This window comes from Culicoides brevitarsis, chromosome 2 (assembly GCF_036172545.1).
Source record: "Culicoides brevitarsis isolate CSIRO-B50_1 chromosome 2, AGI_CSIRO_Cbre_v1, whole genome shotgun sequence".
NCBI lineage: Eukaryota > Metazoa > Arthropoda > Insecta > Diptera > Ceratopogonidae > Culicoides > Culicoides brevitarsis.
The window spans coordinates 36,054,296-36,081,393 of NC_087086.1; the positions used below are offsets into that span (position 1 = coordinate 36,054,296).

The 27,098-nt window shown below is 29.9% G+C and overlaps 5 protein-coding genes across 5 annotated transcripts; 2 read left to right on the top strand and 3 right to left on the bottom strand.

The window, feature by feature from the left end:
- On the top strand, positions 1-2,030 carry LOC134829038 (uncharacterized). Its single transcript, XM_063842030.1, has 6 exons — positions 1-192; positions 260-421; positions 1,035-1,242; positions 1,370-1,565; positions 1,628-1,785; positions 1,846-2,030. The coding sequence occupies exons 1-6, from the start codon at positions 1-3 to the stop codon at positions 2,028-2,030; spliced, it is 1,101 nt and encodes a 366-aa protein (XP_063698100.1).
- A 3,960-nt stretch (positions 2,031-5,990) lies between these two features.
- On the bottom strand, positions 5,991-9,172 carry LOC134829600 (phosphatidate cytidylyltransferase, photoreceptor-specific). Its single transcript, XM_063842763.1, has 5 exons — positions 8,828-9,172; positions 8,408-8,532; positions 8,147-8,243; positions 7,145-8,077; positions 5,991-6,563 (listed from the first exon to the last, which is right to left on the bottom strand). Exons 1-5 carry the CDS (start codon positions 8,948-8,950, stop codon positions 6,474-6,476), a joined length of 1,368 nt encoding a protein of 455 aa, XP_063698833.1. The 5' UTR covers positions 8,951-9,172; the 3' UTR covers positions 5,991-6,473.
- Positions 9,173-10,447: 1,275 nt separating this feature from the next.
- Positions 10,448-14,831, top strand: LOC134832769 (cell division cycle protein 27 homolog). The gene is made up of 4 exons (XM_063846918.1): positions 10,448-10,605; positions 10,896-10,971; positions 11,032-12,308; positions 13,501-14,831. Exons 1-4 carry the CDS (start codon positions 10,582-10,584, stop codon positions 14,704-14,706), a joined length of 2,583 nt encoding a protein of 860 aa, XP_063702988.1. The 5' UTR covers positions 10,448-10,581; the 3' UTR covers positions 14,707-14,831.
- On the bottom strand, positions 14,745-22,174 carry LOC134832768 (trafficking protein particle complex subunit 11). The gene is made up of 8 exons (XM_063846917.1): positions 22,069-22,174; positions 21,181-21,988; positions 20,447-21,115; positions 18,042-19,464; positions 16,801-17,389; positions 16,576-16,742; positions 16,306-16,512; positions 14,745-15,069 (listed from the first exon to the last, which is right to left on the bottom strand). The coding sequence occupies exons 2-8, from the start codon at positions 21,930-21,932 to the stop codon at positions 15,031-15,033; spliced, it is 3,846 nt and encodes a 1,281-aa protein (XP_063702987.1). The 5' UTR covers positions 21,933-21,988; positions 22,069-22,174; the 3' UTR covers positions 14,745-15,030.
- Positions 22,175-23,459: 1,285 nt separating this feature from the next.
- Positions 23,460-26,461, bottom strand: LOC134831650 (uncharacterized transporter YutK-like). The gene is made up of 5 exons (XM_063845444.1): positions 25,930-26,461; positions 24,744-24,989; positions 24,384-24,687; positions 23,782-24,324; positions 23,460-23,720 (listed from the first exon to the last, which is right to left on the bottom strand). Exons 1-5 carry the CDS (start codon positions 26,301-26,303, stop codon positions 23,460-23,462), a joined length of 1,728 nt encoding a protein of 575 aa, XP_063701514.1. The 5' UTR covers positions 26,304-26,461.
- Positions 26,462-27,098: the final 637 nt, after the last annotated feature.

The following is a 27,098-nucleotide window of genomic DNA, read 5'->3' on the forward strand; positions in this document are numbered from 1 at the left end:
ATGGCAGTCGACGTTCTGGATGCCGATCACTTTGCGATTAGCGCAATTACCGTGGTCTCCCTGCAAATTATCTTCTTTCTGATAGCGGCTGTGTTTCAACTTGACAAAATTGCGGATTTTGCCAGCGGATTCAATTTTATGGTTGTCGCGATTTTGACTTTTACCTTAAGTCAGGTTGATCGAAGTACGAAGGTGAGTTGAAAATTTTCATTTTTTTTGATTAATTTTTGAAAATTGATTGAAAAAATATTTTTTGAAGGCGTTTGATTCGCGCCAACTAATGGTCACTGCCTTTGTGTGTCTATGGGGCTTTCGGCTCTCGACGTATTTATTATATCGGGTCTTCAAATGTGGTAGAGACAAGAAATTTGAGGATAATCGGAAGAATGTTCTTCGTTACGCCATATTTTGGACCTTTCAAGTAAGGAACTTTTATCTGAAATTAAAAATTTTAATTTTGAAAAATGACAGATGTCAAAATTTTTACTAAAATTCTCATATTTTGACCAAAATTTTTATGATTTTAGATTTGAAATGACTCAAAAACTTGATAAAAATGAGATTTCAGTCAAAATTTTGACATTTGTCATCTGTCAGAAAAAAATTTTAAATTTGACAGCTGTCAAAAATTTACTGAAATTTTCATTTTTGAGCAAATTTTTTATAATTTTAGAACAAAAATGAATTAAAAATTTTCTTAAAATGAGATTTCAGTTAAAATTTTGACATTTATCGTCAGACAAAATATTTTTAGAATTTGACAGCTGTCAAAATTTTTGTTAAAATCTTAATTAAATTAATTTTTAAAAATTAAAATCGATTAAAAATTTTTAAAAATTAAGATTTTAACAAAAATTATGACAGCTGTCATTTTAAAAACAAATTTCGTATCTGTCAAAGTTTGACAGATGTCAAAAACTTTATAAAATCTTAATTTTTGAGCAACTTTTGAGCTTTTTTGATCCAAAAATTTAAAATTTGCTCAATAATGAAGATTTTAATAAAATTTAATACTTACGAATTAATTTTTTCAGGCTGTTTGGGTGTTAATTGTCTCCCTGCCCGTAATAATCATCAATTCTCCGCGTCACATGATCCCATTAGCGCCAAAAACAATGACGCCCTTCGATTCTACCGGCACAGGAATGTTCTTTTGTGGCTTGCTTATCGAAACATATGCCGACCTACAAAAGTTTTCGTTTCGCTCAGATCCCAAAAATGCCGGAAAGTTCTGCAACGACGGTGAGTTTATTATCGATCGGCAACCGTTAAATTAAAATGCTTTTAGTAAAATTGGAATATTTGGTTGCCAAAATATTTATTGCACTTTATATTAAACTTTTTTTTTGTTTTTTTTTTCTTGGCGCAGGTTTATGGGGAATGTCAAGGCATCCAAACTACTTTGGCGAAATCATATTATGGTGGGGTATTTTTGTCATTTCCATCAACGTGATCAAAGGATATGAATGGATTGCAATTTTATCGCCGCTGTTCACGACTTTTATTATTCTTTTCTTGTCTGGAATTCCCGTTCAAGAAAAATCGTCTGATGAGAGATATCGAGAGTGAGTTTTTTTATAAAAAATTTTAATTTTTCTTTAAAAAACGAAAAAAATTTTCCTTTCAGTCACTCTGATTATCGAAAATACAAGCAATCTGTATCGCCCTTGATTCCCATTCCTCCCGCCATTTACGAAGAAGTGCCGCGCGGCATGAAATTCATCATTTGCTGCGAATTCCCGTTCTACAATTCGCTCGGAAAGTCCCGTCATGAAACGCAAAAAGGTCAGTTGCCGCAATCGTTCAGCATGACACACTCCCATTCGCAGCACTCATAGCAATTAGTGACTGGTACCTCGAATACCAGTCACAAATCACGTCGCACGGGAAGTCATTATAGCCATCATGGCGCTGGAGGATCGGGCTACGATAAACGCAGTCGACACAGCGTCGAGGAAATTCTCGCTGACGAAAGGTGTCTCGATACGCGTTACGGTGCAAGCGCATCCAGTCAAGTAACTATTTTGTGATTTAACTTTAGCTTAATTATTCTAACAAAAAACTATTATTATGATTATGCGAAACGAAGTGTGTGTTATTTTTAAAATTTTTATTTTTTTTTATATTTAATGAGAATGCGAATGCCAAACAGAAAAAAACTTAGGAACAAATTTTTTGCCATAGAAAAGTGAAAAAAATTAGAAATTTATATTAAAGTAGAAAAGCAAGTACCTACAAAAGGATGAAGTGCTTTTTTCAAGTTCATTTAACACAGTGAGTTTTCATTTTTTGTTTAAAAATATATTTTTTATACTTTTTTTCTATAAATACGAAAGAAACGGAAAAACGAGTGGCAGTCAAATATTACCTGATATAGAATATTAAATAATAAATTTCTTAGATATTTTTGCTTAGAAAACAAAAAAAGAAATATTTATCAAGTTCAGTAGCAAAAAAAAAATTAGCAAATATATTAGCAGCTGTTGCAGCAACAAAAAAAAATATATGATATTATTAAGTAAGTAACAAATTAAACATTTTTGGGCTTTGTACAAATATTAACAAACATTTAGCAATTTATTCAAATTCAATTTGATTCAATTTAACGCCGTTCATTCATTGCGGGTTCTTTTCACTTTCACGAAGATGTTCAGTGAATTTTTATACAATTTCATTCCTTCCCAAATCAATTTATGCATGAATTGGAAAACCAACTGGGACCACCAATAAAAGGGTTTTCATTTTCTGCGTTGAATATTGAGTGATTTTTTAGGAACTGAAGTTGTCAACGAACTTATCGACAAAAAAATTTTTTTTTAAAGTCAACTACGAACAAAGTCAATTTAAGTTTTTTTAAGCTTATTCTTGTAGGAAATGAAGAATTCAAAGAAAAATTTCTATATTTTTTTTTTAATTTTTTCGTTTTTCGAATTGTCTTTTAAAAACGTTGGCAATAGTTTCAGTTGCTATTTCACACTTGTCTTTTGATGTTATGAGTACCTTTATACCTATAGGTAAAAAAAACTTAAGTTCATATTCCCAAGAGAATGACATGTATGTTCATCAATCGTTTGTGAAAATTTCAAAGGTTGGTAAAATAAAGTCCCCTATTCGGTGCGATAGAACTTGTTGAATATATCTTCTTTGCTTATTCGATGATGATTAATGATTTTAGCGGGTTGTTTTAAGTATAAGAGTTTAATGTCATTCCCATGCAATGTAGTTTCTTGATTCCGTATATTATACGAATAGAATGTGTCTTTTTCATTTTCTTCTAAGATAAAGTTTTTTCTGTTCTGTGCTGTTCCTCTTAGCTTCTTCGTCTATATGTTCTTCGAGTTTAGATTTTCTATCAAATCTCCTTTTCTAACATTGGATATATCTTTCCTGTCGATTCTATATGAATTCAATTAATATGAATTTAAATGCTTTATTCAAGCTAAAACAAAATAAAATAACTTACCAAGTTTTCCTTATAAAATCCTCATCTATGATAATAAGTTCGTTGACAACTTTAGTATTCTTCCAAAAAATCTACAAATAAAGAAATAAATCATTAAAAATCGAATCATTTACAATACATATATGAATCTATCTATCTACTTCAAAATAAATTCTCTCCAATTTATTCGAATATTTACACAAATCATAAACAATATTTATTTTTCAACAGAAACTAATATTTACAAGAAATCACAACAAAAGAAGAAATTATATAAGTAGTGAAAATAGAATAACAAAAGAAAATCAATAGAATATATTTAGCTGTGCAAATACCATCAAAATAATAATAACAAATAAAAAAAATGAAACATCAAAGTCTGCACGATCGACATTGATGAACAAGGTTAAAAATAATAATAGTGATAAATTTATATAGTCTTACTAAAATATTAAACATCTTAGTTAATTTCTACTCTCTAAAGCGCATATACGGAGAACACACTGCCAATACATTAAATCGACTATCGGAATCGTTCTAATTTAAAAAAAAGTATAAAACAAAGTAAGATACAGAAATGCTCAAAAAGATTAATCATCTATACGTTTTAAGGACCTACACATGTTTAAAACCAATCAAGTATACAATATTTATCTACGTATTAAAAGTTCCTAGAATCATAATCAATATGTTTGTCCCATGTTAAAAATAGCGATTTCGTGTCTATTTTTGTCTGTTACCAAAATTTAAGAAAAAAATATACTTACCCTCGAACCTAGAAACCACCTTCTTAGAAAAAGTTGTAGACATCTAGCTGAAATGCACTGAAAAAAAATGATCGATGAAAAACTTACCTGATTTTGAGTTGAATTTTTTTCCATTAGAGTTTTTCTCAAATAGCTCGTAGTTGTTAATTTAATTTCTTATGAGAGTCACATTAAAGAAATCTTTATTTTTACACTTCTTCAAATACGACTTTTTTACAGGTACTTATAACTAATTCAACATCCGCACAACCTCTTCTACAAGAGACCAACATACAAACTTAAATAAAACTGTTTTAACTCACTTTTTACTACAAACTTTAAAAAAAAATAATATGGAACGAGATAAAAATTCTCTTTTTTGCACACAAATATGATATATAAAACACATAGATTGCACAATTAAAAAAAAATTAAAGAAGAGTTTGAACACAGTCCAATATGAATTTCTCCATTTTCTTCATCTTTTTACATACATATGGGACTGTATACGTAAAACATTCACATATCCGACAAAAAGTAATATTAATGAAAATTTTATCCATTTTTATTCAACTTTTTTTTTAACATAAATCCATTTTATTCCAAACATATTTATTGAGATAGAAATGAAAGCAATTAAAAAAGATTTTAAAGTTCTAAAGAAAGATATTTAAAAAAATATAAGGTCTCTGAAAATATATACATATATAAATAAAAAAATATATATATTAAAAAAACTGTTTAAAATCAAAAATAATACAAAAAATATAAAAATACGTTGTATTTATGAATAAAATAATAATAATAAAAAAATGAAATAAATTAATATATAAGTAGTTACTGAAATTAAATGAAATATAAAATAATACAAAATCAACATTAACTTTTATTTAAACTGACAGACATAAAGTCTCTGGAGAAAAGTTGGTAAGTGTAATAAAACAAAACTTTTTTTGTTATATTTTTCTCTTTCATCCTCGAAAATTCCATTTATTTATTTTTTTTTGTTCTTATATTTTTTTTTTTATTTATTTAACTTTATATTAAATAGACAATTATTTAATATTATAATAATAAACTTTTTAAAGGGACTTACATTTATATAGATTTTTTTTTATTTAATTTTTGAAATTTTTTATTTATTTAGTTTTTTTTTTAGAAGGAGAAAGTTTGTTGGTATTAATATTTTTTTTTATTTTATAATATTAATTTTAATTTTTTTTTTTCATCATTTTTTTTTTAAAGATAAAAAATTTATAAAAAAAACCCAAAAAAATAAAGCTTTGGTAAGAAACCTGGCTGGCTAAGAAAAATTGTCGTGGCATGAAAATTTGTATAAAAAATCCAACTCGTAAATTTGGAATGTAATTGTTTTATTTTTTTTTTTAATAAAATAATTTTAAAAAAAAATTTTTCGAAGACTGAAGATAGTAAGTAAGTATAGCATGGAAAAATAAGAAAGTGTATCAAAAAGAGCTGTGTAGGTGGTTTCTAAAAATATATATTTTTGTATTATTTTTGGGTCTACTCTCTCTCTTTTTCTATAGTAGATCATAATTTATTATTATTTTTTTTTCATCATTATAATAATAAATTATAAGTCAAGTCTGTCCAAATTTCTTTTAAAGACTAGATAGTTCTTAAATATTATTTTTTTTCGCCAATTTTTTTTAACTATTCGATTATCTTTCATTATTTTTTTTTAATTAATATTTTTTTATTTTATGGATTTAATAAGTAGTTTTTTTTTAACATAAACTTTTTTTTTAATTAACGCATTTTAACACTTTTTTGATATTTTTTCATATAAAAATTAGGAAAACAACGAACAAACAAGAATATTTAAAATAATGCCCATTAAGCCATTCCAAACACTTGAAACAGGTAAATTATGCTTAAAATCTATTTTAATTAATTAATTAATATTTAATTATATTTTATATTGGTAACAACAATAAATATATTTCCATGTATGCTTTTATGACGATTACAAATATTTTTTTCTATCTCCATCTTAAATATCTCTACATCCAATTACGACTAAGTTTTAATTTATTTTCATTCATTCTCTTCCGATTTTGATCCCTATCTCGATCAAAATTAATTTTTTTATGTTTAATAATAATAAAAAACAGAAATATTTGACTAAAACAATTATTAAAAATAATTATTATATAAAGCAAGTTTCAATTCATTCGTCATTAAAATATAATTAATTTTTTTAGTTACGGGTTTGATAATTTTTTTTAGTAACAGTCACTCAATTAGTCTACAAGGATTTTACTTTAATTCAGTTCTAATATGTTCCGACCTTCAAGACTTTGTTTCAGCTGATTGAAAAGTTGTAATTGTTGTTCGGGCTTCAAATTGTAGACCTAAAAAATATTAAAATTAATTGTTATTTGAAAAAATCTATAAAAAAAATAAATTAATTAAATAATTTAAATTAAATTAAAATTATTTGTTTATATTTCAAAATTTATATTAAAAAATATTTTTTATAATACCTAATTTTTAATAATTTTTTTAATTAAAATATTTTTTTTAAATTTAAAATAATTTTTTTTTTAATTAAAATAATTTTTTATTAAAATAAATAAATTAATTAATTCATTAAATAATTTAATAAAAAATATTTTTTGAATTAAATTTTAATTTTTAAAAATTATTTAAATTTTTTAAAAATAAAATTGAAATAATTTTTCAATAGAATTTTTCATTAAAAAATATTTAATTAATTTTTAATTTAATAAAAAATGTTTTTTACAATTTTAAAATATTTCCAAATAAATAAAAACATTTCACATTTGTAAAAAAATATTTTTTTTTTAATTTTAAAAATTCTTTAAAATTTTTTTAAGTAAATTAAATTTTTTTTTCAAAAGAATTTTTTTAAATTAAAAAAATATTTTTTTTTAACTAATTTTTAATTAAATTTTTTTTTTAGAAATCTTACCTCAGACAAGAGTTTTTGTGGCGACGCTGTACGAATGAAACTTGAAATATAGACATTTACGAAAGTAGCCATTAAAAATTGACAATCGAAGCGATCCATGATGCCTCCGTGTCCCGGAATAACATCTCCAAAGTCCTTAATTTTGAACGCTCTTTTAAATCCGGATGCGAAAAAGCCGCCAAATGGTCCAATGATGCTACTGAAGAGCGAAAGCGAAAGCGAATGCAAGACAAACGGATAAATCGTGAGCTTATTCGAAATGGCGCCAAATTCAATGACTAAATTTGCAGGTCTGAAAGTCGAACTCGGCTCACATTCCATATCCATTTTCCCCTCGGCTTCATTATACTCGATCGGGCACACGAAATACTGAAATTGGCACAAAAATTGCGAGAAAAAGATGCCAAACACGACAGTTGACAATCCGCCGCCGACAAAACCTTCCCACGTCTTTTTCGGACTCAACTTGATGAGAGGCGTTTTGCCGAAGAAGAATCCGAACATGTATGCCATGACGTCATTGCAAACAATCATCGCAACGGGAACAATGAACCAAATCATGCCTTCGAAGATGTTCTGGATGATGAGATAACTTTGTGTCACGACAATCAGCAACGCGACGTGAGTCCATGCAAAAAGACTGAATTGCTTCATGTAATATTTCTTCACGAGCGACAAGACGAACCACACGAAGCCGATGCAGTACAAGCAGAAGGAGATGAAACGGTGATAGGCGACAAGGAATCGCAGGGCATCCACACGATTTATGGCAACGCCAAAGTAATCGACGAGATTTTCGCCGTAAAAGAAGTAATTCGATGTCAGGAGGAAATACCATGAAAGCGATCGGAACCACGGTAAGCCATGAATACGATACACGCTGTAACCGATCGAAATAATTTCCTCAAAGCACTTTACTTGAACGAGCAAGGCCTGTGTGTGTAGGAAGACATACAAGTTAAATAACGTTACATCATAAAAAAATCGAAAGTGTTCACTTACCGTGATCATCAATGCAAAGGGACCCATATAAATTATCAAACCGAAGCCGCAAATCATTAAAGTAGTAAAAATGCCGCGGATAATCCAATTTTTCCATCTAAAAAGGTAAGAAAATTATTTTTAACAGGCGTCTCCATTGACAAAAATTACTTTTTAATCAAATTTCGACCACAAAAACCGAAATTGTCACGAGAATCAAATTCCCCTAACATGCATTCGGCGATTAAAGGTCACGCAATGCATCGAAAAAAGGTCATTTACCTTGGACTAACACCTTGCAATGCCGTTTCGAGAACTTCGGGCGTCTTATCGGTGCCCTGAGGCACGGTTTTGGACAAATCTTCGATGAATTTCTCATCGGGAATCCTGTCGTCATCTGAATCCACCTGTAAGATGCACGTAAACAAAAATAAGTATCATCTCTCTTTATTTAGATCAACTGCCAAATGTTTTATTTTTACATTTGTTCGCTCATTTGTGTATACAAAACAAATCGTCAAGCAGCTACAGTAACGTAACTGGATTTATTTTGGTCAAAAATATCTCATTGAATCACTTCAAAGCGAATTTTCGCGGAAAAAATTGACTTTTCCAGCGAACATTACTTGAATGTGCAAAAAAATGGAAAAATCAATAACATTTACTAACTGCGAGTAATTGAAACCTTAAAAGAGAACTTACGCCTTCGGAATTTTCTGCCGTTGTCGAGACATTTTCTTTCGCGCTCACCGGTTCATTCGAGTCTTGTGCCTCGACTTTGCGATGACGGAGTTCCGTTGAGTTTTCGGATTGATCATCTGCCATTGTTTTGAGTTCTTTGTTGCTGACCAGAAAATTTATTTTTTTTTCAGGAGCACCTCTTTAGATGCGAAAGTTTAATTCAATTGAGAGTTTTTACGATATTGCACACACTTGAAGTCGTCTCGACAGACGATGTCGTAGTTTTTTGAGTCAATAGATGTTTCTATTTGTTTTTATTTTCCTTTTTTGCGCAAGGAAAGAAGTTTTTCGATTATCTTTCGGATCGGAGACAACAAAACCTAATGAGAATTCGGTAAGTAAAGTATCCTAATGGGAAAAAGTGATGTTCTTACACCGTTCTGAGTTTGAGGGCAATACGGTACGAAGTAGGCGAGTGCAATATCAAATTTGGATTTTCGTTAACTTTTTTGAAGAAGGAGGGGATATCAAGGTAAGTTTTCTCTTTAACTTTTTTAAACAAAATTATTAATTTTCTATTTTAGTTTTTTACAGCTTAATATTAGAAGTTTTTTTGATTAAACTTCTAAAATCTTAAAAATTTTCAAAAAATTTTATTTTTTTTTAATTTTATTTTTTAAATAGGTCAAAATAACCCTAAAGTTGTAATTTTCATTCCTTATGTTGGAGTTAAAAAAAGGAAGCAAATAGTCTATAATATTAGTAAAAACTCTTCTAAAGAATTAAAAACAGTTTTATATGAACAAATACAGCATCGACTTCATGTGAGTCTTTGCCTTCTCTCTTTGACAAAAGTATTCCTGTTTCTTAATGATGTTCTGTAAAATATCAATAAAATATGAGGAAGTCGATAATATGGAAGACAACACATTAAGAAGTTGAACAATAAATAATTACTTGAATAAGATTTTCTTTATTCCACAAAACTAACTAATACATCGATTCTGGAGATTTCAAAATTTGTCATTCGGGCCTACTAAATCCAAAAAACTTCAACAATCAACATCAAATATCGTATATTCGAGTCGAGCCCAGATGAAGAAGAGAATCAAAACAACGAAAAACTCGAATAATGATGATTAAGTTGCCTTCGACCAAAAAAACAGCAGAACATGTCGAAGATAAGTTTACATAGTTATTTATAAATATCATATGGAAAACAATTACATGTTATGACATGAGCCTTATTAAATAGTATGAACATTAGGCAAAACATCATAGTTAAGATACCTACCAAAAGGTAAAAAATTAACCAAGAATGTGAAGAAAGTTACGAAGTTAAAAAAGTAGAAACACTTATTGAAAATCCATATCATCGAAATTATCATAGTTAATTTTAAAACATCTTAAGGACTCGAAATATCATTCAAAAAACTATTAATTTTTTTTGTAATAGTTGCTTTTGTTAAAGTGAAAAATAAAAAATTAAATTTTTTTTATCAAATTGAAATTCCTTCAACTAAAAAATAGAATATCTTCCCCTAAAAATATTTTCAAAATTTGTCTTCGCCTCATGTCTCAATTATCTTGAATCAGCAAATGGCAATTTCCCTTGCTACAGAGGTACGCCGAGCATTTCCGTACAGATTTTTGTTATAACTGAAAATATTCTCGGATATTAAAAGTCGAATTTCCTCTCGTTTTCGTTAGAATTGCTGGCAAATGTTTAGAAATTGTACAATTAGAAGTAGTTAATTGTGTAAATACGCTGCAGAATGATAATACAGGAGCCTGTTCAGGTAGGAAAATGCAAAAAATAAGTTAACGCATCACAATTGATGATGGCGATTGATTTTCTCTGTGTGTATTTGTGTGTGTCTCAATGCAATACTCTCTGCTGTGTGAATTGCAACGACGAAAAGTGTACGAAAAAAAAGCAAAATATTTATGTAACGAAACGCCTTGAAGAGAAATCTGGACGAGTTTTGGACTCGGGGAAGCAGGTTTCTGCTTTTGCTGTGCGAACGAATGACAAATTCCGTCAAAATGGGAACGAAATTTTACAGTTAACTTTCTTGTTTCGTTTCAGGCTGCCATTTGGCACTGTTTGAATCACTATGCCTACCAAGATGCAATATTTCTAGCGGAGCGATTGTGTACTGAAAGTAAGTTTTTGCCTTGCGTCACATCAGGAAATGATTAATTTTCGTTTTTTTCTCTCGTAGTTGAGACAGAGGAAAGTCTGTTTTTGTTGGCGACTTGTTATTATCGTTCGGGACAAGTGCATCAGGCGCATTGGTTGCTTAACAACAAAGGAGCAAAGTCGCCTGAATGTCGTTTTCTCATGGCAAAATGCGCGTATGAGCTGAAACAGTTGAATGACGCTGAAAATTACCTGTCGCAAGACGATCATCACATCAATGCCGCAACCTTGGATGCCGTCACGAAGGAATTCGGCGATATTGCGTGTTTCGCACTGCAACTCCTTGCAAAGATATGCCAAAAGACAGAACGAGCCTCCTTGGCGAGCGATGCTAGTCGGAAAGCGATAAAGCTGAATCCGTTTCTCTTTCAAACGTTCATGGATTTGTGTGATCGCGGCGAAAGACCCGACCCCAAGCAAGTTTTCACGATAAACGACGCCGAAATCTTCCAAACGACACAAGCGACGCAAGGCTTGTCATGGTTCGGGCTCGGAAATCACATGGGAGGCACAGCAAATGGCGATGCCATGAACTACTTAGATCTGCTAAACACGAGTTCAGCTGCGGCGGCGCATATTTTGGGCACTCCGCAACCCATGGACAAAACGTGTGCGGATCTCCAGACACCGTTACAGCGCGAAATGACGGCAATTCACATAAATTTGGAAAGTTCGCCGCCCGTTATCATGGATGAGACGCCAAATCCGCCGAGTTCGAGACCTCTGGAAACCCCTTTTAGGAAACAATTCAAATATTTGTCGTCAATGTCGCCGCACAGTCCGAGTTTTGGTGTGTTACCGATCATGAATACGCCCGCAAATGTCGACGTTTCGCCCGCAAGTCACGCCGAAACGCTACAGCTGCTGACAGATAGCCAAAAAGCGAATAATCACAAAAAGCTGAAGGGACAAGTGATAAATACGCGAAAAGAGCAGCCGCTGCAATCGAGTAAGCAGATGGTTTTCGGGCAAACGGGAGCGAATATTGGCACGCCAAAGACCCCGAGTGCGCTTGGGGGACAAAATGTGCGACGCAGCTCGCGATTGTTTAGTAATAATTATTCCGTGAAGGAAAATAACAAAAGTCCCAATATAAATAAGTTTGCGGCGCCGCGTTCGCCGCCGCGCAAGTCAAAGACACGATCGAAAATTAATTTAAGTAACACAATTAACTTTGAATTGAATGAGAAGGCGGACAAGGAGAAGCTTCAGCAGGAAAATGTGCCCGTGCAAGTCGTTCAAGATCAAAAGGTTCTCATTAACAACAGTATCAATAATGCTCAGAGTTTTGCTCAACAGGTAAGCTTTTAATTTTTTTTTTTAAATAATTAAAAATGTTTTCGATTTTATTTCAATTTTTTGAGAAATTATCAGAAAATATTAAAATTTTTATAAAAAAAAAATTCATTCGGTATCAAAAATTCTCTTAAAATTCAAAAAAATTAAATTTTTATAAATTTTATAATAATAATTTAATTATTTTTTTAAAATGATTTTAATTAAAAATTGAAAATTTAATTTTCGATGTAAATATTTTTTCTTTATAAATATAAAATTTTTTCGACTTTTTAAAATTTTTTAAAAGAGCATAAGTAATTTTGTGACTAAAAATTTTTCTTGATTTTTCTTTTATTTCAAAAAAAAATTTATGAAAATTTTTTAAAATTAAACAATTTTTTAAAAAAAAATTTTTTAAAATTTCAAAAATATTAATTTAAATAATTATTATTAATTTTTTTTTATGATTTTAAAAATTAATTTTTTATTTTAATTTAAATAATTTTTGTGAAAATATGTATAAAATAAAATATTGACATTTTAAATTTTTTTTTAGCGAAAAATTATCAATTTTGAAAGAAAATAATTTTAATTTTTAAATTTATTTTACAAAAAAAAAATTATTAGAAATTTTTAAAAACTCTAATTTTCTGTATCAGGCAAAATTTTGAAAAAAATTCATATTTTTCATATTTTTTTTTTAAAGAAAATTCATATAAAATCGTGTGAAAATTTTAGATTTTTCTTTAATATTTTAAAGTTTTTAATTTTTTTTAACCAAATTTTATATAAAAATTGAAAAATTTGTACTTTGAAATTTTTAAAAGAAATTATAACAAAAAAAAAAAAAAAATAAATAAAATAAATAAATAAAAATAAACAAGACGAAAATTTCTAAAAAAAAAATTGGTTAAAAATTAATGAAAAAAAAAAAAATACAAAATTTCATTTAAATAAAATTTAAAACTTTAAAAATTCGACAATTAATGAAAAATTGTTCAAAATTACTAAAAATTAAACAAAAAAATTTTTTTTTTAGATTTTTTTTGATTACTTTTTCTTCATAAATTTGAGAAAAAAAATTTTATAATATTTTTTTTGATATTTGATAAATTTTCCATAATATTTTGAAAAATTTCTGAAATCGAAAACATTTTTGTATCTCTTTTCATAAAGAAACATTTTTTTAAATATTTTTTTCTGTTAATTTTAGCTCCTTCACATGAAAAAACAAAGCGCGGAAGGCTTAATGACGCTCCTGCGTGACTTGGGTCAAGGATATTTGCATCTGGCGCACTACGAGTGTCAAGAAGCGATCAAATGCTTCGAAGAAGTCCCGTTGCAACACACGCAAAGTAGTTGGGTCCAAAGTCAAATCGCGATGGCGCATCACGAGCAACGACAATACGAGACTGCCGTCAAAATATTCCAAGAAATCCATGATCGCGAGCCGCATCGTCTCGAAATGATGGAGATTTACAGCACGGGCTTGTGGCATTTACAGAAAGACGTCATGTTATCAGCACTCGCGCAAGATCTGATGGCGCAAAATAAAGAATCGCCGATCACGTGGTGTGCTGCGGGCAATTGTTTCAGTGCGCACAAAGAACACGAAACGGCAATCAAGTTTTTCCAGCGCGCCATTCAAGTAGATCCGGATTTCGCGTACAGCTACACCCTTTTGGGACACGAACTCGTACTAACGGAGGAGTTGGACAAGGCACTGAGCTATTTCCGTACCGCAATTTTGCATAGTCCGCGTCATTATAACGCCTGGTTCGGCATCGGGACCGTTTTTTCGAAGCAGGAACGTTACCAACTCGCGGAAATTCATTACACGAAGGCACTGCAGATAAATCCGAAGAATTCCGTACTCATGGTGCACATTGGCGTGATGCAATTTTTCCTGAATAAGGTTCAAACGGCATTGCAAACACTCAATCAAGCCATCCAACTGGACCCGAAAAACCCGCTGAGCAAATTCCATCGTGGCTCGATGTATTTCAGCATCGGCAAGTATCAGGAGGCGTTGCGGGAACTCGAAGACTTGAAGCAAATTGTGCCGAAGGAGAGCGTCGTGTACTATTTGATCGGAAAAATCCACAAAAAACTCGGAAATACCGATTTGGCGCTCATGTATTTCAGCTGGGCCACGGATTTGGATCCCAAGGGGGCAAACAATCAAATCAAGGACAACTTTGACTCGATCATTCGCACGCAAGACACGACAATTAGTGGGCCCAGTAGTGCGGGCAGCAATCAAGATGCCAATCAGAGTGTCACGGAAGGCGGCGTCGATGGCGAAGCAAATGCGAGTGCCGAAACGCCCGTTTATTCGATGCGAAGTGAAGGCGGTTTGGGTTCTGCTTCGATGCACGACAGTCGGAATAACGTGGATTACGATAGTGATAGTTTCTAAATTTCTCCCCGAATCATCAAAAAAGCTTTATTTTGTACTTTTTTTTTTTGGTTGAACATTTTTTTCTCATCTCGCGTCTCTCTTTCCCCCGAATCATCAAGTAGAAAAATAAATCATTAAATTTATTTGTTTTCGTTTTTTTTAATGGTTTTTTCTTTCTTTCTTTCTCATCCTTTTGTGAACTCTTTAAATAAATGTAAATTTAATAAAACAATTTTAATTAAACAATGGATACATTTAACTATAATAATAGCTATAATGGTAGATTATGATAATAAAAAAACATCAAATTTCGAATAATTTCTTTTTACTTTACTTCGAATACTAAGATAATGAGGGCGTCGAGAGCGTCAGACTTGGAGGCTGAAATGAAAAAAAAAATAAAAATTAAATTAGTATGAAAAAAGGTAAAATTTCGATAAAATTTGTTAAAAATAATTTATTTTTTTTAATTGAAAATTAATTTTAAAATAAATTCATCTCTTTTTATAAGAGATAAAAATTCGATAAAAATTGATTATAATAATATTTTTTGAAAATTTCGAATTTTTTGAAAAAATAAAAATTAAATAAAGCAATTTTTCATTAAAATTTGAAGTATTTTCAAAAAATGTAAAAAATTTTTAAATATTTTTTTATTATTTTAGATCGTCAAAAATAAAAAATATATGAAAATAATAAATTATGAAAAATTAAAAAAAAAAATCTTCAGAAATTTTTTATATTGAGTTCAAAAATTTAAAAAAGTTAAAAGACTTTGGTAAAAATAAAAATTATTAAAATTTCAATTTTTTTTCTCAAATTTTAAATCTGAAAATTTTTTCGACTTGTCAAAAAATCTTAAAAATTTATTGAAGATTCATAGAAAATGATGAAAATAAAAATTGCTTTAAAATTTTTTTAAAATTTTTTTTGAAAAAAAGGTTTAAATTGGATTAAAATGTTAATTTTTTTGAGATTTTAAATTGTTTAAAATCTAAAAAAATAAAAAAATTTAAAAAAATAAAAAAAAAATCAGAAATTCTTTTATTGACTTAAGAAATATTCAAAAATTAATTGATCAATTTTCGTAATTTTTTTTTTTATTTTTGATATTAGTTTTAAAGCTCAAATATTCTAAAATTTATTAAAATTTTTAATTTAATTTTTAGTTTAAATTTAAAGAAAAATATTTGAAAAAATAATTAAACCAAAACATTTTAAATAAAAAATATTTCGAATTGTAAAAAATGATAAAAAATTGATCGAAGACAAAAATTAATAGATGATGGAGCAATTTTGATAAATTTTATGAAAAATAAAAAAAAAAAATTTATAAATTGAATAACGTTTGAAGTTCCAAAATGTTTGAACTAAATCAATTTGTTAATTTGAATGAAATTTTCAATTTAATTTGAGAAAAATTTTAAAATTTTTTTAAATGTTAAAAAAATTAAATTTTCAAAAATTTTAATTTAATTTTGAAATAAAATTTAATGAAATTTCTCTAAAGCAATCAATTTCTTTTAAAAATTTTTAATTTCAATAAAAGAAAATTCAAATTGATCAATTTTAAAAGTAAAAAAAAAAATAAAAATCAACAAAAAATGAAGTCCTTACATGAACAAACACCCATTTCGGCATCCATCGCTTCACTAAATTAGCTAATTCATTTTGCTGCGTGTCCGGAATCGCCTGTTCCGGATTGTCACTTTGGCTTTGATCGTATTGCAGTACGAGTTCCGGCAATTGCTGCCATCCAGCTTTCAGCGCGTACAAATTAAAGACCAAATCTTTCGATGAGTGAGAGAAGAGAGTGATATTTAGCTAAAAAAAAATATGAAAAAATTAAAAAAAATTAATTTTTAAAGAAATTTTTGAAAAACTTACCAAACGATGTCCCGCAAACATGAAACTTGGAGCACTATTCAACGTCGCCGAGAGATACATGACCTTCGTCGTCGGATTACTGAGCGTAATTTTGAAGGGAACAGCAACTTTGGCGAAGACTTTTTGTGTCAAGTAGCAATAAATGTTCAATGGAGGCTCAATGATGTCTGAAAAATCGAATTTTTAATCAAAAATCATTGAAATTTATGAAAAATTTCAACTTACCGACACCATTTATCATGAATTTCGACTCGTTAACGTCTTTACTTCCCGCTCGTTTCCATTTCACGCAATAAACTCCGAAGAGCAACTTATTTTTCGTGCCTCCCATGAGACCTTTACCTTGATTTATGAACCCATTCCGCCCATTTTGCGTCTGATACAGCGAATCAAGGGCATTGTTATACACAATTTTCGATAAGAGAATATTCTTGGTGCTCGCAGCGACATTTCCCGTGCCATCTTCTGCCTTTTGCAACGAATCTGTGGAAGTTTTGGAGCCACTTTTGGATGTTCCGAGCGTCGTGACGTCAGTTGAGAGCAAATTTTTACTGAAATTTTCGGTTGTTTCTTTGGAATTGGGAAGCGTGACGTTCGTTGGAGCAACTTGTTGTGACATTTCGACGTTTTTGTCTAAGGCAAACACATTTTTACTGCAGTTTTCGTCATTGAGGAAAGCTTCCTTGCTTAGCCAATCGTTTGAACAACGATTGGGACGAAGGATGACGATGTCTTCGAGAGCTCTTCCTGCCCGATAGCGTCTTTTGAGGGCTTTTTTGTTGTTTTTATGCCACATTTCCGTGATGTTGTGATCCTAAAATTGAAATTTTTGATTAGTTTTTGTAAGAAATTCAAAAAATTTTTTATTTTTGAGCCAAAATTTTAAAATTTTTGTTGTATGAGACTTTTTAGGTCTAAAATTTTTCAAAATTTTGGTTTAAAAATTACTTTAAGAAATTTTTTTGAGTTACGTTTTTAATAAATTTTCTCTAAAAATGATTTTTAGTGAAAATTTTGAATATTTTTCACTCACAATTTTAAAAATTTTTCTCTTAAAATAATTTTTAGTAAAAATTTTGAATTTTTTTTACTCACAATTTAAAAAATTTTCTCTTAAAATAATTTTTAATAAAAATTTTGAATATTTTTCACTCATAATTTTAAAAATTTTTCTCTTAAAATAATTTTTAATAAAAATTTTGAAAATTTTTCACTCACAATTTTAAAAAAATTTCTCTTAAAATGATTTTTAGTAAAAATTTTGAATATTTTTCACTCACAATTTTAAAAATTTTTCTCTTAAAATAATTTTTAGTAAAAATTTTGAATATTTTTCACTCACAATTTTAAAAATTTTTCTCTTAAAATTATTTTTAGTAAAAATTTTGAATATTTTTCACTCAAAATTTAAACAATTTTTCTCTCAAAGTAACTTTTTATATCAAATTTCGTAAATTTTTACTCACACTAATGAAAAATAACTCCAAAATCTCGATCTCCACGGGACTTTTGACCTCCAAATTGACTCTAAAGATGAAATCCTCGTTCCTATAAGCTCGCATCAACGCCTGACGACTCAGCGTATAAAACCTTCCTGTCAAACTAAAGTCCTCGATGCACGTCACATTGATTGTTTCCTCTTTTATCTTCTTAATCCAACCATTTTCCAAATATTCTATCCTAATATTATGATTCGCGAGAGAATTTTTCGTGTCTTTTAGCGTTTTTACCTCGTTCGTTGGCGATTCAAGTGCTACCGCGACACTCGACGTTGCCTCAACTTGATTATTTTCGACTTGATACCACAATTTTTGCTTCAGTTCGATGGCGCCTTCCGCCAAACTGACGAGATAGAACGTGACCGAAGTGTTCGCTTGCATCGAAAGGTCCCCAATGTTGATTTGGATGTGCGACGAGAGTTTTTGCATGGATCCCTCTTGCAGCTCTGACGTTAGGAAGACGCGATTTCGCAAATTTTGCGGCACCGTGATGCCAATTCCGACGCATTGCAAACACATGTCAAAGTTATTTATCACATTCACCTGCAGCTGGAAATATTCGTTGACGAGCATCGGTGCCGGCATCAGTTGACGCGTGTTCGAGTGCAAATGGAATGTTGGTGTCACATAACAACTATTGATCACAGTAAGGAGCTCCATGCAGTCTCGTTGCAAGAAATTCGCCTTAAATTGCTTCGTTTTGTTGAGCGCTTGACTCGCTTGCATCACGGCAAAGTGTTTTCCGCCCATTTCGATCTCAATTTTCGCGATTTGCAGTTCGATATTTTCAACCAAGTGCGTGGCGTCTCCATCGAACACGACTTTGTAACATTTCCCGGGCTCCAGCATGACATCTGACGTCATTGGGCGCAACGTTTCCCATCTTTTCGTGTATTCGCCCGCTTCTGAGCCGCAAATTTTGAAATAATTCTTCGAATCGTACAAGACAACGGTGAATTTTCGCACTTTTAGCGGTACGTCGGTGTTATTTCGCACGAACAAGAACAACTGATACGTTTCGTTGCACTTTAACTCGGCCTTGTTGAAGGTTATCTTACAGTCGAGCACGTCGGTGATCTTGTCAAGGTCGATTAGCACGGGAGATTTTAGCGTTTCGAGCGTGGAATCCCATTTTGTCTTGAGTTCAGGCACGATTTGTTGCGGCGAAAGAGGCGCAACGCCCTGAAGGACCTTCCATAAGTTCTCTAAAATGACAATTCGCTCGTCTTTTTCGATTAAAATGTTGGGCGATAAGGCTTCCACGCTGCAACAGATGAAATCCACAGGAGATGCGGAGAGATAAGCAGATCGCAGGGTCTTCAAGAGGATTTCCGTGAATATTGTGTACCATTTGTCAGCACGGTAGTCTGCCAACATCAATGAATAGAGCCTAAAATGATTTTTAATTTTTTTTATAAAATGTCTCAAAAATTAAAAAAAATTGACTAAAATCTTTCAAAAGTATTAAATTTTAATTAAAAAAAAATTTAAAAATTTAAAATATTTTCAAAAAAAATTGAAGATATTGAAAAATGATTTAAAAAATTAAAATTTAAAAAAAATTAATTAAAAAAATTCAAAAACTCAAAATTTTTACTAAAGAAAGTTCTAAAAATTTCACATTTGAATCAAATTTAAAACAAAAAATTCAATTTTTTTTTTTAGTTTTAAAAATAATTTAAATTAATTTTCAAAAGTTTATTTTTTCAAAAGGTTTTTTGAAATTTATTTCGAAAAGTTAAAATTTAAAAAAAAATATTTCAAAAAAAAAAAAAAAATCAATGTTTGCAATGTTGACCAAGAACTTTAACAAAAATTTAGTTAAAAAAATTAAAATTTAAAAAAAAATTAAAAAAAAAAAAAAAAAAATTTAAAAAAAAATTTAAAAAATTTAAAAAAAAATAAAAATATTTTAAAAATTTGAAAAATATTAAAAATTTTTTAAAAATTTTTAAAAAATTTAAAACTTTTAAAAATAAAATTTTTTAATAAAAAATTTTAATAAAAAAATTTTTAAAAAAAAATTTTTCAAAAAGTTAAAATTTTAATAAAATTTACTTCAAAAAGTTAAAATTTTAATGAAATTTACTTCAAAAAGTAAAAATTTTGCAAAAAGTTAAAAAAAAAAAAAAAATCAAAAAAAAAATAAAAATTTTTAAAAATGTTGACAAAAAACTTTAAATAATTTAAAAAATTTAATAAAAAAAAATTTAAATTTAAATTTAAAAAAAAAATTAAAAATTAAAAAAAAAAAAATTTAAAAAAAATAAAAAATTTAAAAAAATTAAAAATTTAAAAAGAAATTTGAAAACAAAATATTTGGTTCAAAAAAATTTTTTTAAAAAATTTTTAATCAAAAAATCATCACTTACGTCAAAGCCTTCGGATAATCCCCACACTTGAGATACTCTTCCGCCATATCAACCGCCAACTTTTTCCTGAACCTGAGACACTTGTAAACCTTATACTGCGCCATTGCCTGCCCCAGCAACGTAATTATCGCCTGCGAATGATTAAAAGTCTTTTCCTGCTCCTGAATCAGTCGAATTATCACGGACTCTGACGTGCCTTCGGTTGAATTTTTCGCTCCTCTCACACCCCAAAATTCCGAATGCAAAATCGACGCTGTGCCATTCGTTGGCGGCGGATCTACGGGACTTTGCGGCATTTCAAGACACTCCAAAAAAGTTTCTTTTCGCTTTCCAATGTACTCCGCCGCCTTGTAGTAATATTTTCCCGGATGTTGCGTTTGTAACGCCGGAAGCCCGTGTCGAATTGCCTCGCAAAAGAGCTCCGCAAAGGCCTGATATTGGATGGCGAGCCACGAAAAATGCTCGAATTGCAATTCGCGGAAGCCCGCACGCGATTTATACTTTTCGATGTGAGTTTTGAAGTGCGTAATTGCGTCACGTGGCATATTTAGCTTGAACATGAGCTTGCAAATTTTGTAGTTGATGAAGCCGGCGACAGTTTTGATCTCCATGCAGTTCGTGTCGACGATGCGGATCTCTTCGAGGAAGTTGTAGCCTTGCCGGTAATGTCTAAAAATAATTTTTTTTATGGAAAATGATAAAAAATTACGAAAAATTTAATTTTTAGAGCTTACTTGAGTGCTGTATTGAAATCCTGTCGCAGTTCAGAGATGATCCCGAGTTTAAATTGATGTCGAACCATCAAACCTTGATGTGAGGAAGTGAGTTGTTCGCGATGCGAGCGAATTGTCTTCGTCATTTGTGTGTAATAGACTTGCGAGTGTTCGTAAAAAGCGGATTCCAAGCGTAAAATGTAGTTCATGAGATGTTGATCCATGTACGGCAGCACAAAAAGTAACTTTGCGTTGATGTCACACATGCTCGTGAGATTCGCCGCCCGTTCTGACGACAATAAATCGTCATTTTGCGTCGATTGCCCGCCGCTGCCCTTCTGAATCAGCACGACAATGAGCTGCGTGTTGCGTCCTTGCAACGAATTCTTGATGGATTGCACGTGAGAGGCACATTGTAATTGCTTTTCGGTCCATTGCGGATCCGACCATTCCAGATTTTGAAAAAGAACGACAACCGATGGCAAAATATTCAAATGTTTCGTGAGCCAGTTCCGCTTCAAGATGCCTTTCGGGTGATACCACTCGTACGAACGCGTTTTTGGCTTGGCAACGGGAAATTCTGTGCCAATTGGGAGCAATTTAAAGTTCAGGGCAGTTCGTTCGATTTTCCTGTTGGCACTAAAGGCATCCCAAATTGTCTTGTGAACGGGATTTGTGGCGATTTCCAAGCCAAAGAACCCGATTAGTGGCAAGGGACCGTGTTGCAGTTCCGCAGGCAACATACTCGGATCGATTTGATTTCCAACTTGCATTTTTTTTGCTGCTTTCGTACGACTACTGATGACTAGAGCGAGTTGCTAATTGAAATCTGAAAAGAGAAAAATTAAGATTTTCACGAAATTTATCAAGAAAATGAAAAAAATTCGTTGATGACAATGAAGAACGAACCTAATTTAGTTAATCCAACGTTCCCAAAAGTCTCTCAATGTCATCTAAAGCCTGAATTTCGAGGCAAATCAGGCTCATTGAGCAGTGTTGTGATAAGAGGCTCGTGACTGAATTTTCAAACGAAATCCAAAGTGACTTGAGTGCATGATTTGAGACGAATGAAAATGATACATTGCAAATTGCCATTCTGCTAATTCGATAATTGTCAATATCCTGTTTGGCGCCATCAAAGCGGAAGTGCGGCGATATGCTGAACTAAAATTGAGTCGGCTTGAATTGATAAAGGCCGTCAGATGGCGTTGTAGGTCATGTCAATATCCTGTTTGGCGCCACGTACGGCGGGAAATGGAACTAATAGACCGGAAATAGTCCTTAATACATAGGGGGGCATTTGCCCCCCCCCCCTTTCAGCTCAAAATGTACTAAAAATTACAAAAATGATAAAAAAGACAATTTTTTATTTTTTTGCCCCCCCCCTTCAGAGCTCCTTGGATCCGCCCTTGCCTTAATATGTTTTAAATTTTGAATAATTTAAACTTAATTTAGCTCAAAATTTAAAATTTTGTGTTTATTTATGTCAAATTCTTTCTCAATTCAAACATTAATGTTCAAAATCTTTAATTTTGGTTCGAAATTTTATCAAAATTAAATTTGAAAAGATTCTGAACTTCAAATACTTCTCTAAATTCTGTTCAAAATTTTTAAATTTGATTAAAATTTGTAATTCGGAAAAATTGTTGTTTTAAAAATTTTTTAGACTTTTTTTAATTTTGTTCAAAAAGACTCAAAAGTTATTTTTACTCAAGAAAATTTTTCACTCAATTCAAAATGATTTTCAAAATGAGTCGAATTTTTTTATAAAATGTTAGACAAAAAAATTTTAAAATTTATTTAAAAAAAAGTTCAGAATTAAAAAATGAATTTTTATTCAAAAAGTTTAAAATTTTCAAAAATCTTTTAAATTTTCAAAAAAATTTTGAGAAGTTAAGATCAGTTCGAAAAATTCATTTATTTAGTCTAAAAAAGTTATCTCTTATTACTTCAAACAAAAATTTGAAATTCAAAATTTTTTGAAATTTCATTTTAAATTAGGTTGAAAAAATTCTAAACGTAAAAAATTTAATTAAAAATTATTTAAATATTTTCAAAATTTTGACTAAATTTAATTTTGAAAAAACTCTAAATTTTTTAAATTTTCGAAATTTTCTCTAAAATTAGTTCGAAAATATTCTAAAGCTCAAAATTTTCACTTATTTCATACAAAAAATATTTTCAAACTAAAATTTTTTGATAATTTTTTTTCGAAAAAATAAAAAAATTCAAAATTTTCACTAAATTCACTTCAAAACTTACAAATTCAATTAAAAACCATCAAAAACTTCTAATTTTCCTTAAACATAATGTATATTTAACTTTGTCCCATTATTACTTAATTCACTAAATTCGTAAATATCTGCATTCATCAAAAACGCAGCAACTGAAGCTGTCATCAAAGAAGTTCCTACAGCCGTTAACAACGAACTTCTTATCAGTTTTATCACAATTTTACGATTTTCTGGCATTACAGCGACAAAAGTTGCAATAACGATCGCCACAGCAGTTGGATTCGCAAAAGTACTCAAGACAAATGTTGCTATTGCAGCTGAACGAGGCTAAAAAATTAAAAATTTCTTATAAAAAAAAAAAATTTTAAGATTTTAAAGGAAAATTTACCTCAATAACTCCCTTTCCCAACATTTCCATTAATTTTTTATACGCTAAAAGTTCATTATTGACATATTTTATGCCAAAAACAGCACTTATGTTCCCTGCATCGCTCCATGGGATGCCAATTAACCAACAAATCGGCATGAAAATGTACTCCAAGATGTACTCGAGTTTGAAATCCATCATCAAAAAGTCTCCAAAGAACGCTAAAACTGCATTTAAGAAACTTACGGCGGCGATAAAAGCAATCACGTAAGCAACAACGTTCCCAAAAATCTTCAAAGCTGTCGAAATTCCTTTTGTTCCCGCATCCAACCACGAATCGCTTTGATCTTTGTAATTTTTGATGAATTTTCCTTTGAGCGTCGTATCTTCCGTTTCTGGATACACAATTTTTGACATTCCAAGACCCGCAAATCCTGACATTACGTTCGCTGTGATCAAGTGAATTGGTTGGGCGCCGAGTGAAATGTACAAATTTGCGCTCGAAATCGCACAAGAAGCGAAGGCAGCTGTGAGCATTGCGTGAAGTTCACTCGTTGTCACGTGCTGAGGTAAGAAAAAATGTTAAAAATTGATAAAAAATCAAAAATTAATGAAAAATTTACTTGTAAAAAGGGTTGCACGAAAAGAACAGACTCCATCGCCCCGAAATAAAGTCGAACAAAGGCAAACATGCTCTCGATGTACGTCGTGTGGATCAAAGCTTTCGCAACTTGTCCCATTTTGTACAAGAAATTCTGAATCCATCCCAAATAATAGAAGATGCCAACAACGAGACTCACGAAAAATAGCGAAGTCAACGCGTAAAAGGCGAATGTTTGTTCCTGTTCGAGGAGAAATTCGCCAAAAACGAATTTTGCGCCATTCAGAGAGAGTAAACGGAATGCCAAGAAGCGATTACTGAGGCAACTAAAAAGGAAAAATTGGTAAATTTTGAAAAAAATGTAAAAAAATTAAATTCTTACTAAACGAAATTTCGAACGTGTCGCTGTTTCAGAGTAAATAACGCGATGATGAGTTGCAGGAACAATCCACGGGTCACAACTCTCCAATTGATGCGGCTTCGACTGTTTGAGAATATCACAGCAACGATGATGATGATCGGGATTCCAAGCAAAGATTGTAATCTGGAGTAATCTCCGGCAATTTCACTCACCAACATGTAAATTATGAGCAGAATTTTGGTTGAGATGAAAAATGTGATGCCAACACTGAAGGAAAAAAAGAGATTTTTAGTGAATTTTTTTAAAATTAAATTAAAATTTTGGTAAGTTTTTAAATTTTATGAATAATTTCTTTACATTTTCATGATTTTAAGGAAATTTTATTTAAATAATTAATTTTGAATTTTTAAATTAATAATTATTTTGATCAATTTTAATTAATTAATTAAATTAAATTTTAATTAAAAAAAATATTTTATAAAAAATATTTAAAATTACATTTATTTTATTAATTAATTAAAATTAATTTAAATAAATTAATAAATTAAATAAATAAATAAAATAAAATAATTAATTAATTATTAAATAAAAAAAAATCAAAAAATAAATTCTTTAAATTTCAATTAAAATAAATTAATTAAATAAAATAAATAAATTAAAAATTAAATTATTAAAAAAAAAATAAATATTTAGATTAATTTAATTGAAATTATTAATTAATTATTCAAAAGTAATCAAATAAGTTTAATAAAATTTAAAACGAAACTACTTAATATTTTTTTCTTTTAATTTTTTCTTGATTAAAAATTGTTTTTTAATTTTTAAAAAATTTTCAAAGATAAAATTGAAAATAAGTTCAATAATTATTTTTTTTTATCTTTTTTTTCACACTTGAAGTAAAGTGCATTTGTGAAAAAATAAAAAAAAAATTTTTTTGAAGATTTGAACTCGGATTTGAAGTGAATATTTTTTTAAAGACTTGAAACTTAAGCTTTTTTTTTATTTAGAGTGCAAGATTTTTTTTTAAATTACACAAAAAGCCTTTTTTTTGCTTTTGTCTTAAAAAAAAAAGAATTTTTTAACTTTTTATTATAATTTTTCTCTTGAAAATTCACTTTTTTATTTAATGAATTTAATTCTTAAAATTGTGCAATTTTTTAAAGTTCAAGTCACAAAAAAATTTCAATTTTTGTTATTTTTTTCTTACATTTTAATCCACTTTCCATGTTTTTCCATCAATTTTTTCCCAAAATTTTTTATCCATTCCCTCAAAAAGGGTTTCACCAAATAAATATGAAACAAACAAATAAAATAAACGAAATATATTATCACTAAAATCCCAAATCTCTGACAATATTGATCACGACACGTTTCTTCAATGCAATAATCATTATATTTCGATTGTGATGCAATTATCAAATAAATCACTGCTGCAATATTAAACAGTCCAAATAGCACTTGATTGATAACTTTTTTATGCCTTTCTCGGAAATCGATGACTTTGCTTACAAAACTTGTATTTTTTGCATCCTCATCCGAAATGCAATTTCCATTCTTTATTATTTCCGTATCGCGATCCATTTTTGTGAATAATATAAAAATTAATAAAAGACCACGGAATAATCCGCGTGAATATTCACAAACTCTGCAGACGACTAAATTTTTTCGCTTCACAAGTTCACCAAACAACCTAAATTTTTGGTTTTATTTACATCCGAAAGAGATAACAGTGGCATTTTTTGTTTGTGTGTGACGACCGAAATACTATTAAAAAAAATAAAACGATTACCGGTTCAATGTTAGTAAATATTGGAGTTGTAATAAAACTAAGCGCGATTCATCGAGATAGAACTTTGCAACTGAATTGAAAGAGAGAAGATTTCATGCATGTAAAAATGACCTTCGTACTTTTTATAGTAAGATTTAATTAGCGGTTAGACAGGAACAAATATTCATGCAAAAAGTGAATAATGACCTGTAACAGAAACCCATGCATGATAACCTGTTTCGTGAATTATTTTAGCAAATTTGCATTTAAATTTCTTTTTTTGTAACACATTTTGTGAATGGAAAGAAGAGGACTGTCCAAAATTGTTGATTTAATTTGTTTGCGAATTCAAATCTTGCAGTGTTTCTATTGAAAAATGGTTTTTGTGTGATGATCGCGTCATTTAATCGCTAAAACCCAAACAAACGTAGAAAAGTTATGCAAGCACGAAATGAATCATAATGAATAAATATTGTCCTCGCAAGTCATTTATCAAACAAAGTTTTTGTTGTCGTATTTGATACTTTGGAGAACCTGAGAGATTTAAATGCCCTGTGGTTCGAAAATGGGTGAGTTTTACTTTATATTTGACTTTTTATAATTTTAAT